General features: G+C 35.5%; 1 protein-coding gene across 1 annotated transcript; it reads left to right on the top strand.

Moving 5' to 3' along the window:
* Positions 1-951: 951 nt before the first annotated feature.
* KBTBD3 (kelch repeat and BTB (POZ) domain containing 3) lies at positions 952-7,166 on the top strand. The gene is given in 4 exon segments (XM_009580898.1): positions 952-1,014; positions 1,016-1,033; positions 2,202-2,449; positions 5,307-7,166. Coding segments are annotated over 4 exon segments (1,950 nt in total). The 3' UTR covers positions 6,928-7,166.
* The last annotated feature ends 6,140 nt before the right edge of the window (positions 7,167-13,306 follow it).

The raw sequence follows: 13,306 nt of genomic DNA, 5'->3' as shown, positions 1-13,306 counted from the left end.
GAGAGGATATCAACACTTGATAATTGTGAGTGAATAAATATACAAAGGAAAATCAAGTCAAATGAGAATTTTGACAGAAGAACAAATATATGCATTAATAAATTGATTGTGTAATTAAAAGAAGGTTTGCAGTCTTGGCACCAATGTACTGGGATAGTCTTTCTGTGGAAATAGTGGCAGTAAGAGAAAACTTTCTGAAACATAGATTGCTTTTATGAAACTGATGTCTTTGCCTAAAATAGCAGAGATGGACTTGATGACATTAGATGTTTCTGTGTTCATTATACAAGATGAGTATTACTGAAATTGGTAAATTTACCTACAGAAAGCAAGTAGTAGGTCAGAGCTCGCTATAGAAATTGCGTGTAAAAGCAGAAACACATCTACTATCTATTATCAATTCCAGAATTTTGTGAAAAGGTTTATATGTCCTTCAGAATAAGTGTTACTTTACATGACGCCAAATAAACTTTGAAATTCACCTACTTCTTTTTAAGTTTCATTCAAATGTGGGAAACTAATTTTACTGAAACAATTCTGCTTTTCAAGATTCAGTCCTTTGAGGAACAGGCTTTTAAGTTCATTAAAAAGGGGTATTCTAGAGAATTCTGACATACAAAAAAGCTTTATGATTTCTGGAAGTTGGGGTTTATGAGGCCATACATTATCAGAATAAATGGTGGTCTTGTTCTTCTGTATTTTCCTAGTTCCTCTTTTTTTTTGTGAGATTGGCCATGGGAAGGAGAAGATGCCTGCTCCAAGGGTGCCAGTGCTGGCAGCAAGATCAATGGATCTCTTCTATTTCCAGGAGACATGGAGGTCTATTTGTGGTTGGAGCTACCTGACTAGATAAAGTATAGATCAGTCTGCTATGAAAGTATCTCCCATGAAGAAGACTGCCTGATGGCTTAGTTTACTCTGAATGTATCACGTTATCAGATAAGCCTTTTCATGAAATTAAAAACCAAACCCAATATTTTTCTGGTTTCCGGGTTTGGCTTGGAATTTTTTATCCCCTTCTTTGTCAATTCAGGTGGGCCATTACCTGTTGCTAATTTTGATTGGAATTGTGGAAGCAGAATCCTGCAACAGAAAAACCTTGGAATGTTTCCTTAAGCTTTAAAATAGGCAAGCTTGACTCAAATTTGCAGTAAGGGCAGTTTATGCATCTTAGCAGTATAAATAGCACTTTAAATAGGTGTAAATAAAATATACTCATGTTTAAAGTTTCTTTATGTTGTCAAAGTGGAGTAAAATATTTTTAATGTAAAAAATAGCAAAGCCCAACTTACCATACAAACAATGCACTTCAGTATAGGGATTTTCACCAGAAACACTTGGCTGTGAAAGGGAGATTGCACTGTCTTAAATTTAAACCGGTTCTGAAACCAGTTAATTTATGCCACTGTAAATGAAGCTCACAGTGTGCAGCATAGGCTGTAAGCAAACATACAGCTTCATAGCAAGACTAGAGGTACAAGATAAAATCAGTATCAATTGACTAAACACTCAAAGTTGCATTGTCACCAAACTGTCTCTAAATGACCCCATTTGGTAAGCCCTAGCAATCCTCTGATTTGGCCAGGCTGTTGGTGTTTGTTTGTATTCTGTTATTTTAGTCCGGAATGCCTAATGGGAATCCACTTAGAAAGTAGTCTAGTAGCCTGTATCTCCCTTTCACTGTAAGCTGTAGAAAGACCATTGGTCTGCTTTGAGTTTGAGGGTTTGTAGTTTACAGATGAGCCTTTTGGAATCTAAAAATATGTAACAAAGTTTTCCTTTTCCGTCTTAATTTTACATCAAATGGTAAGAGTTTGGAGTTTTTTGAGGATAAGCCTAGCGCCAATGTTTCTCTTAAACGACCATTAAAAATTTTAACACGCTCCTTGGTGTGCTTCCTGTGGACTTTATTGAAAAAAATTCCTACAGGTGGGTACTATTTGTAGAGTTGTTCTTTGATACATGTCAGATATTTTACTTTTCAAAGTATGCTATGTGTATATATTTTGCAAAGTAGAAGTATTATTATCAAATTAAATTCAGTGTAAAAGTCACTTATAACACAAATTTAGAATTGTGATTAGGACTTACAAACCAAATTCAATGCTGGGAATTTTTTGTTTGTTTTATGGTACATTGATTTTTAATTTTTTTTAAAATAGTTAAGACTGTAGAATCAATTACTTGTTTTTCCATTTCAGTTTCAGGAATAGATTGAAGAAACCATGGCCAATCAACGGGATTACATTAGCAGACCTATTTGCAATGGAATTTCTGTTCCTGAAAATAAAATCAATTCCTTAGTGGCTGAAGGTCATGGACAACAAATTCTAAAAGTACTACAAAAGTTCAGAGAACAAAATATATTTTTTGACTTTAAAATTCTTGTGAAAGATGAAATAATTCCTTGTCATCGTTGTGTACTGGCAGCGTGCAGTGATTTTTTCAGGTAAACCTAATTTTGGCATGAGTTTGCAGGAAATGGATTTTAAATTCTCTGGGAGGGAGGAAAGGAATATAATTACAAAAGTTAAAAAATAAGTCATCACAACTTACATACGTCTGCAGAGTTTTGAGAAAAATGTTCAAGCATCATATTAAGGATAGCAACAACAACAAAAAAAAAACCCAAACCAAAACTACAGTGTTAGATGCCTAACCATACCCCAAATACATCTGTTTGTATTTCCAAAGTGACATGAGGACTCTATGAATTTGAGATTCAGACAGCAGTCTATATTCCGAAATACAAATGTCAAAGCAGAAGTGCGTGGTTCTGCTGTTAGGTGGAATTGACACAAGTTATGTATCTTTAAGACTTATGCGTTGCCTGTATCTGTACTTGAAGGTCTGCAAGGGTATTGTTTGACTTTGTATGGGACAGTCTATGTACTTTGACACATTTGTATTGTGAAACATAGAAGGTTGATTACAAATACATCTTGCATTGAGCAATTGTGGATAAATTATACCTGGTTTTGGAATGGGACTGGATTTTGTTTCGCTAAGATGAGTGGTCAGTATAGTAGAGTTTGTCTTCAGAGGTATTTAAACAGATATCTTGTATTTTTTCTAAACTACAGTTTTTAGCCTTTCAGCATGAAATGGATCTGTGATCTTCCTTCTGGTGCTTAAAGCTATGCATTCTTAAGGGACAGGCAGATCATTCACATACAGGATATTGATTTATGAAGAACCGTGCTAACTTTTTTATTAGTAAAGGCTAAAACTTGCAATTCCACACTGAAAGTCTGTTTCCAAATACACTCTTTACTAAAACACAAAGCTAAGATGCTCTAACAATGGAAAAATGAGCTCCTGGAAATGCGTTAATGAGCTTGATTCAGTTGCCCATACATAGGTGACAAGTGTTATTTTCAAATGGCCTGGAGCATCCTATGGTCTCTGGGAGTCTGCCATGTGTGACAGAGGACATAGGCTAGACGTGTTCTTAGGACGACTGAAAAAAGAAGAAATGCAGGTGAAATAAGCTATTTCTCCACTGTAGCAGCAGATTTGTTTTTTCTCTGACACACAGAACTACTTGCATTTCAAGTGTTTACTGCTTGACAGCACAGAGATGCTCTGGTAGAAAGGAGTATTAGGATGAAATAGCTTCCAGTGGTAATTTTTAGAACTGAAGTTAAGCACATGGTAACATATGTGGCCTTTTGACTACCTACAGGCTCTTCAGGTTAAAATTTGCCAGGAGAGACCTCTCCCTGTGTGTAACAGTTGATAACAGCAGCCATCAAATTCATAAGTTGTCCTGGAATGCAAGGCCCATTTATTACCTTCAGGGAATAAAAAGTACTTAGGTCCACTAGATAAATTTTAAAATGAAACACCTTTTGTCTTGGTCTTTGGGCTTCTCTTAGTTTTGGTTTCATTGTGTAAACCCAAGATTCAGCAACATTTTGGTCCCTACTTGTTAGCTTTCAGAATCAAGGCCTTTGCCTAGACTGCTCTCCTTCTACTAGTATTGTTCAGTTGCTATTTTACTCTGTAATTTAGAGATTTCTATCATAGCTCTTGGGTTAACGAGGAAAGGATTCTAAGGATCATCATTTAGTATGCAAAAAGGTCTTTGGGACATAAATGTCTTATTGTAATTTTATGTTCTTGTTCAGGAGGTCAGACAAGTTCCTGCTTTACCTGATGTTCACTTCCCAAAAAGTATGCTATACACAGTGATTTTTTTTTTCTCTTTGGCTTCATAGAAGTACGGGATTTTAAAAATCACATACTATACAGATACTAATTGTATAACTGAACTATGATACTCTTTTTTTTAATAGGAACTATCTATGATATATTAATAATCCAGATTATATACTTAGTATTTGATGATTTATCTAAATCTTTCTCCACTACCATCTTTTGTCAAATTCGGAAGCCGTTGTTATCACAGCCTGATGCTTAGGCTCTGGGAAGGTAGGGCAAGTGTTGTTGCAGCACTATTCTGTTGCCAGCACTTAACCGCCTTGAAAAACTTTAATTATTTTATCTTGCCATGTTAGATTTTGTGAAATAGTTAAATGTTATTACATATTTAGTAATAAAGTAGTCAAAGTTGTGATAAAATTTGCACAAATCTACTGATCAATAGCTTGTTCCACAATTTCAACCATCGTCTTTGTATTCAGTCACAATCTACTTTCTGCACAAGTTTCATTGTGTCATGCAATCCTACATCAAAACCTCATTTTTCTCTGACATCTGCCTGTACCCATACATCTATCTGTCAACTCTAAAGCAAGAATTAAGTTTCCTCATGTTTTTTCTCCTCTTTCACCCCTCACCTACTTCTATTACTGAGGAATGCACCCATCATCCATCCTGCCATTTGCTCAGCCTGCAATTTGGAAGGCCTTTTTTCGCTTAATTTTCCATATTCATCCACAGTGCATGACCTAAATCATGGGGCTTTATTACTATATATTTTGTAAATCAGCCTTTCTTTCTCAAGCTGTTGAAACTGATGCTGCCCCAAACAATTGTGCATTTTCTCTCACATTGAGAGCTGCAGACTTCATCGCTCTCTGTGAAAATCCATACAAAGCACAGGTGCTGCTATCATTTTTATGAGCCATCGCTTTGAATGCGTTCTTATCACCTCTCCTTTTTTCTTCAACCATATCAAGCAAATGCATTGTTCTTACTTATGAGAACCTCCGCATTTTAGACCTACACAGCCTGCCCACCTTATTATACGCCCCTGGTGGTCTCCCTTCTCTCACATCAGTATTCTCTGCTGTTTGCTAGATCTTTAATTTGTGTGTATATCTTCTATATTTTATTTACAGAGCCATGTTTGAAGTTAATATGAAAGAACGAGATGATGGCAATGTTACTATTAGTAATCTGTCACCCAAGGCAGTGAAAGCTTTTCTTGATTACGCTTACACAGGAAAAACAGAGATAACAAATGATAATGTGGAAATGCTCTTCCAACTGTCATCATTTCTTCAAGTTTCACTCCTTTCCAAAGCTTGCAGTGACTTTCTAATAAAAAGTATTGATCTCGTGAATTGCTTACAATTGCTTTCTCTATCAGAAAGTTATGGTTCTGTTCGCTTATTTGATCATGCACTAGATTTTGTACAGCACCACTTTTCCTTGCTGCTCAGATCAAGTGATTTTTTGGAGATTAATTTTGAGATACTACAAAAATGTCTTGAGGCTGATGAACTAAATGTCCCTGAGGAAGAATCAGTGTTGAAAGCTGTCCTTCAATGGACCAAACACAACTTAGAAACACGACAGAAATATCTGCCTAATTTGATTAAAAAAGTGAGACTACATCAGTTACCTGAAAAGACTTTGCAGGACTTTCTACATTCTGAAGAACACTTACTTAAGAGTGCTAATTGTTCAGTAATAATCAATGATGCAGTTGAAAGTGTGCAAAACTTTAGTGGACTGTTTCCAGATGCACGTCCTTCAACAACAGAAAAATACATATTTGTTCATAAAACTGATGAAGATGGAGAAAACAGACATACATTCTGCTACAACATCAAAACAGATAAATGGAAAGAACTACCACATACGCACATGATTGATCTTCCAGGGTCAAGTTTATCTAGCTACGGAGAAAAAATATTTATAACTGGAGGATGCAAAGGGAATTGTTACAGGACTGTCAGGCTTCATATTGCTGAACCATTTCATGATGCCACTGACCAAACCTGGTGCTACTGTCCAGTCAGCAATGAATTCTCCATAGTGTCAGCTATGAAAAAACCAAGGACAATGCACACATCTGTTGTAACCTTAAATCAGCTGTTTGTAATAGGTGGAAAGACCAGAGGAGCTCAAGAAACCCGAAGTCTTTTGGATGTAGAATCCTATAATCCTCTTTCCAAAGATTGGAAATCTGTAAGCCAATTGCCAAGAGGTATCTACTATCCAGAAGCAAGTGCATGTCAGAATATAATTTATGTCCTTGGCTCAGAAGTAGAGATTACTGATGCCTTCAATCCATCTCTTGACTGTTTCTTTAAGTATAATGCTATGACTGATCAGTGGTCTGAGCTTGTAGCAGAATTTGGGCAATTTTTCCATGCAACTCTAATCAAAGCTGTTCCAGTGAACTGTACATTGTACATATGTGATCTCTCCACCTACAAGGTCTACAGTTTTTGCCCAGAAACCTGTGTTTGGAAAGGGGAAGGTTCTTTTGAATGTGCTGGCTTTAATGCAGGGGCAGTGGGGACAGAAGACAAAATTTATATATTAGGTGGTGATTATGCTCCAGAAGAAATCACAGATGAAGTTCAAGTCTACCATAGTAGTAGGTCTGAGTGGGAAGAAGTTTCACCAATGCCAAGAGCCTTAACAGAGTTTTACTGTCAGGTCATTCAGTTTAATAAATATAGAGACCCCTGGTCATCTGTACTGACAATTTGCTCTGGAGAATTTTGAAACTCCTTAGTCAAAAGAGTCTATTTAAATGCACAAGTTTTAGAACAGATTTTTAGGTATTAATTTACAGATGGAAAAATATGTTTTGTTTAAATCTTCAGTTTAAATTGTATGCTATAGAATTGCTTTTCGAAGAGTCCATTATGTCATTCATGCTAATCATTATATAGAGAGTATTACTTAATTTTATATGCAAGTCTTCTCTGTGATTATCTGAATAATTTGCAAAATTATATTACTTTTCAAAAAAGCATAGTCATGAGGAATTCATTGTGTAATATGTGCCATTATTTCTGTAATATTCACAGTCCCAGTAGACAAATTGCTGAGAAAACTGACTGTGATACTGTTTTCCCTATGTCACTGAAGTTTAAAAGAAATCTACATTAGTGTTGTTTTATTTGGGATTTTTATATTCATAAACCTGTAAGAGGAATTCATTGTCAGCTTGATCTTATTAGAATGACCTTAGCAAAGGCAAGAGCCAAAGTGACCTTCACAGCATTAAAACCAGGTATCTAACTTGAAGAGACTGGTAATTCCTAGCATCTTACTTCAGCTCTTCAGTTTTACCAGTTTTTCTCCATCCTTGTGCCTTAGTAGTAGCTGTAGTTTCTGTTTTCATCCCATTAACTGTGGCAAGATAAACTTTGGTAACATATTGCAGGGTGGCCAAGATTTCTACAGGATGGATGATTCATGTGGTATCTTTGCTTCAGTCATGCTGTTAACTAAAGAAAAAACACTTCAGGATGTTTTCTAACAGAAGTCTTCCATCTCTGAAGTCTCCAGTGCTACCTACTAAGCAGCCACTAGGCTGCTTACAGCAGCAAGCTGTAAAATAAATTTTAGTTGTTGCTCTGGTTAACTACGGGAAAAGCTCATGTCTTGTCATACATCAAATACAAAGTTACAAAAATACATCCCCATATTTAAGACAAAGTAAATAGTATTTCTGAGGTGAAAGAATTCCTTTTTTTAACTTCTATAGTGGTTTAAATGAATTAAAACTTTACCTTGTACGTCATGGTAATTTTAAGTGTTAAAACATTACATGGTAAACACTACACAATGTATTGTTTGATAAACTTGCAGTAGTCATCTATTATAATGTTAAAATTGTAATGGACTTTTAGTATTAATATTAGTCTAGGCATACATTGTGAAGTAAACTTGATCTCATGCATGCAAAGTGGGACCTGACAGAAGGACACTGCAATTAGCTAGATTTCATAAATTCATTTGTAATCTTCCACAGCCTGAGAATTCTCTTTCTTACCAGCTATTTGAATAGGATATTGGGAGTCCTTATGCTCCATGTAAGTATTGTTTAAGCAGTAAGGTTGTCTTATGCCAGACAGAGTGGTTCTAAACATCTAAGCACATCTTTTCCAAGCAGTTTAAAAATGAACAAAATTTAGCGAGGCATCTAAAACATCTTTAATATGTCTTGAGATGACCACACTAAGTTCATTATCACATCAATACTGCATGTACTTTTTGCAAAACTCAAGCTCAATATTAATGCTTAAAGCTTAATATTGCCTAGCAACATACTTCTGTTTTAAACAGTAAACGATGGAAAGTTCCAATTCTGTGATTGACTCTATAATTTGTTATCAGATACCTTTATAAATTTAGATAACATTCATCATAAATATTTTCATGAGGATGTAAATGAAAATTATGCACATTTGGAGAATGTATTAATAATGGAACCCTCCCACTCAATAATTTATTTGTATTTAAAAGTGTGTCAGTTCTATAGAAGTAAATAGCTTGTTGTTACAGTATTTCAGGCAACTTCCACATTTATTTTGCTCTTTTCATAGTGAGTCTCCAAATCATATTATAACTACACTTGGTTAGGTAACCTTTACAGTCACCATACTGAAATGCAAGCATTTTTATATTGGAACACAACTACTTTTTGTTAGTGCAAAGCAAATGTATTGAATAGTTTAGGAAAGATGGAGAATACTATTCCTGCTTACTGAAACAGTAGGAGAAAAATAAATAGACATATAGGAGAACAGTAGTTTTAGCATTAATAAGGCTACTCATGGTAGAATAGAGCCATCATTAATTATTAATTATTGCAACTTGTCACTTCATCAGAAATACAAGGCCCAGTTCTCTGCTGCTTATGTTTTTGTGTTGGTTTTATACCTGAGTAATATGAGTATGCAATTTATGCAATGAGAAAAGTAACATATTATGCCCATAGTACATGGGTATAAATAGCTATGCAAATTAGAAGAGACTAAAGAATTGCAGGGTTTTTAAATTGCCACTGTCATGACCAAATTGCTGGGTCACATAAACAGCAAGTGAGTCAATAATTCAGGTGATGCTCTTTCCTCTAAGTTTTTCCTTACAGCAAGTTTTTTTTGGCAGTGTTCCAGCTACTTGCTATATGTATAAGCCTCTGGCATATGACATCAGATAGAACAATGATGTAGGTGGTAAATTACTCATTAGTATATATAGTGAAAACTGAAGCTTAGTTTGGAAAATAGACATGCTTCTTTAATATTGTATGCTACATTTGCACAGGAACTAATGTCAGTTCCCAGTTTGACAAATCATTCATGGATTTCAAATGGAGTTGAGCTCTCTTACTCAGTGATCAGGAAATAATGTAGTAGTGTCAGTTACTTTATACCATTGCTTACAGAAAAGTTACTGTGAAATAGTATGAATTTTCTTCAGTTACGTAGGTAAGCCTGTATTACAACTCTCACAGAGGAAAAAATGTCATTTTCCACTATTCCACATACAGAGATTTAAATCTGATAGCAGAATTGAGCGCAGAAGCAGCTGTGTTAGAGTGTTATGGCTAAAAACGGCTTTATGATAGAACTAAGGACCTATGTTCCAAATCCTGTAATTAATCGCTAATGATGTAAGAAATCTCAGTGAATTCAACTACACTACTCGGAAGAATGTGGATTACTTGCATGAGTAACTGCTGTAGGTCTGGATCAAATAGATTTTTCAGTCTACTTTATGCAGTTGTTATGCAATTTTTAAAAAGTCACCAAATGAGTGCAAAGTGAGTTTTTCTACATCTTTTCTGACTTTTCAAAGCTCACAGTACTTTATAAAAAAGTACCTTCCTCTAAAAATAGTCAATGACTAGATTAATGATTACCTATGTTCTCACTGAAATATAGTAAGATGTTTAAAACATACAAATTGCATGTAAAGTTATAATCTATTTGCACTTAAACAATGTAACCAAACATTTCTGATAGTATTCTATGTCACAGAACACATTATAAGCATGACCAGTATAATATACATGAAGATAATATATATTGTATGTGGGATTTTAATATTCAGTAATGATTATATTGGATAATCTTAATTTTTAAAGAATGCTATCAAAACATGGCACTTTGGTAATGTTATCATACTGGTTTAGTTGTTATAATAAATATCAATTATTCAGGTGTTTATATTGATTATGTTTGCACAGACCTGATGATTACTCTATTATTTATGTACTAATGAATTTATTTTCTATATTCTAAATACACTTGTATTAAGTCAGTTTACTGCTGTTAAAAACTCATTATATTCACAAAATGGAGTAGATTTACTGGGTCAGATTTATTTCTGGTATTACTCCATGAAGAAAGCTGTATACCTCCTCTGATTAGTAGTAGGTAGTAGGTAAGGTATAGGCTATAGAATGTGCTGTCTGCAGTTCTAATGTGGAGTCTAATTTTAGATGTTTCTGTTTGTAGGTGACCAACAGGAGGCAGCATAAGATCTATTTTAATTAAAACAGGCTGCAAACAGGGATATATTTGACAATATTTATAGCTGAACATTATGCTCAATTTACCTTTTTTCCCTTCTAACATCCAATAAAGCATAGAGATCAGTAACATTTTGCTGCTGCCTGGGCTCTGCTGATATGTGGAAAGTATGATACTACATGTTTGCGAAGATGTTCATTCTTTTGTGAAATAAAAGCACCGAGCAACTGAATCCTTCTCAGGTCTGATTTTTTTCAGTGAGTTTCAAAATACAGAGAATCTACAGTATTTCTAATGAGGTTAACTACTTTTTTTTCTTTCTTTCTTTCTTTTTTCAACTGGAGAACATTTTGAATGTTAGATTATAACCAAGAATGCAGTTAGCATGCATGAAAACTGCAGCGAGAGGGGTTTTTTAATTATCCTTGGACCTTGTATTTGTATATCCTTTGCATATCAATTTGCTGCTCCCACGCTATATTTGATTTAGTCTGCTGAAAAGTTGTAAGTTTACCATTGTAAAGTACTCATTTGAATTGGCATCTTTTTTTATTGGATCCACCTAGCTCAGATTTATATATAGGGGTTTTTTTAACAGTTTAAGTATTGCAAATGATTAGGTATTTATTTTGACTGAAATGGGCTTCCATACTATTTAGAAGTGGCTTTAAATAAAAGGAAATATAAGCTACTTTGTCTAAAATTTGTGTGCAAACGGTGCAGAAATGGCATTGCGATGGAGCCCTGTGTTTTCTTGTATTCTTCCAGAATTTAAAGTTCTGTGACCTTCAAACCTCTGTATAGATAAAATAGTGTTACAGCAATAAAAATTAACTTTCCAGCACTCCAAGGCCTTTGCCCCACAGCTAGCAAATGCTATTTGGAGACATGTACAAAGCGTTCCAGCAGTGTTCACAATGTTAAAAGCTTATATTGAACAGTGAAGGGATTCACAGACCAAATTTGAGAGCTGCAGTTGTGTAATCCTGTGCACAATCAGAAGAAAATTGCGTACGTATGTTCTACAGATCCAGGGAATTCACCATGGACTTGCACAGTTTGTATCTGAAGTAGACCGTATGGTGAGGCTTTTTTTCTCATTGTGATCAAAAGCAAGGAAGCAGAGTCTGGATTTAATGAATAAATTGCATATAAATTACACAAATTACATGTAAATTCAAGACAGTTCACATGAATGAAGGATTTTTGTTGGAGGAAGCTGGTATATATGAAGATTTTTCACCTGTGATCAATAGCTTCTGTAATAGTGAGTAACAACGGGCAGAAAGTAGAGCTATTTAGAATTATGTGCACAGCTACTCTAGGAAATCATATGCTTCCTAGTTCAAATTATTCTAATGGACACTAATCATATTGAGTGTTTTTGTGCTTCATAATAAAAAAAGGATACTCAATGGGGTATAATTAGCACTAATTATTTTTGCAGAGTGGCAGGGGATCCGACTGTTAATGACTTTCACTCTGTATAATTTTTCCACCTACTTGCACCTCAATCTAGTCTGAGCTAGCTTGCAAGACCTTTTGGGCACACTTGCATCTTATTTCTGAGCACTGTCAAAACACTTGTAATAATGTACATTGAAGCCTAGTTCATACATAGGCCTTAGTAAGAAATATCCCTGCATAATATATTGCCAGCCATGTGGCATGGTCTTTCTACCCTACTCCTTACTATTTTCCTTTTTAGATTTTTGCAATATTCAGTACACAGAGGGCAAGTATGGCAGCTAAACTATCGTTATCTGTAACTATGCTGATAAATTCATAGCCTTTCCACATTTAGTTTCTATAAATATTTTCAGGAAGTTCACTGGCAGAATTGTTGACTGAAACTGGAAAATACCATTTTAAAGGAGATTTGTAGTTTCATCATCACAATTATGATCACTAAAAGCTGTAATAATCAAATAACCCATCCATCTAGTAAAAATGCTCAAGTCCAAATACTGAATACAGCCCAGAACATGGATTTGAAAGGATTGAGCAAGTAATTGTTAATAAATATGCAAAATAATACATGTGTGCATCAGGTTAGGCTGAAAGGAGGTAGCGAACTTCAGGAAAAAAATTATCTACCTGCAAGTAGCACCTTACACCTGCACAAAGGTTATGTTACCAAGGCAACAGGATGTAATACAAAGAGCAAGTGCCAGACACTTGATGTGTGGCTGAAGAGACAAAAAGGAAGAGCCGAAGAACAGAAAGCTCCACAAGTGTTTTGCACGTATGTTCACTTACATAAGCAACACTTTTCGAGAGATAATTATTACCGTATCTCCACAAACGTTATTTCACTATCTTAATCACAAAACCCACAATACACTCAAACCACAGAGTTTACGAAGAAATGCAAATTGTGATGCGTTAGCTCTGCCTTCACAAGCCTCTTGGCCACATTGGCTCTGGCTGCTGTTTTCCGGTTGCTCCTACACGGCCGTGGAAAGCCCCACGGCGCAAACCCGCACCCTCACACAGGGCCTGCGGGCACACGGCGCACCGGCAGGAGGAGGAGCACCAGGAGGCTGAGCCTCGCCCTCCCTTACAGACCGCCGCAGAGAGGCGCCAACCCTCTCCCTCTCCCTCTCCCTCTC

This window comes from Fulmarus glacialis, unplaced genomic scaffold (assembly GCF_000690835.1).
Source record: "Fulmarus glacialis isolate BGI_N327 unplaced genomic scaffold, ASM69083v1 scaffold47196, whole genome shotgun sequence".
In the NCBI taxonomy this organism is placed as follows: domain Eukaryota; kingdom Metazoa; phylum Chordata; class Aves; order Procellariiformes; family Procellariidae; genus Fulmarus; species Fulmarus glacialis.
This window is presented reverse-complemented; position numbering and strand designations above follow the sequence as displayed.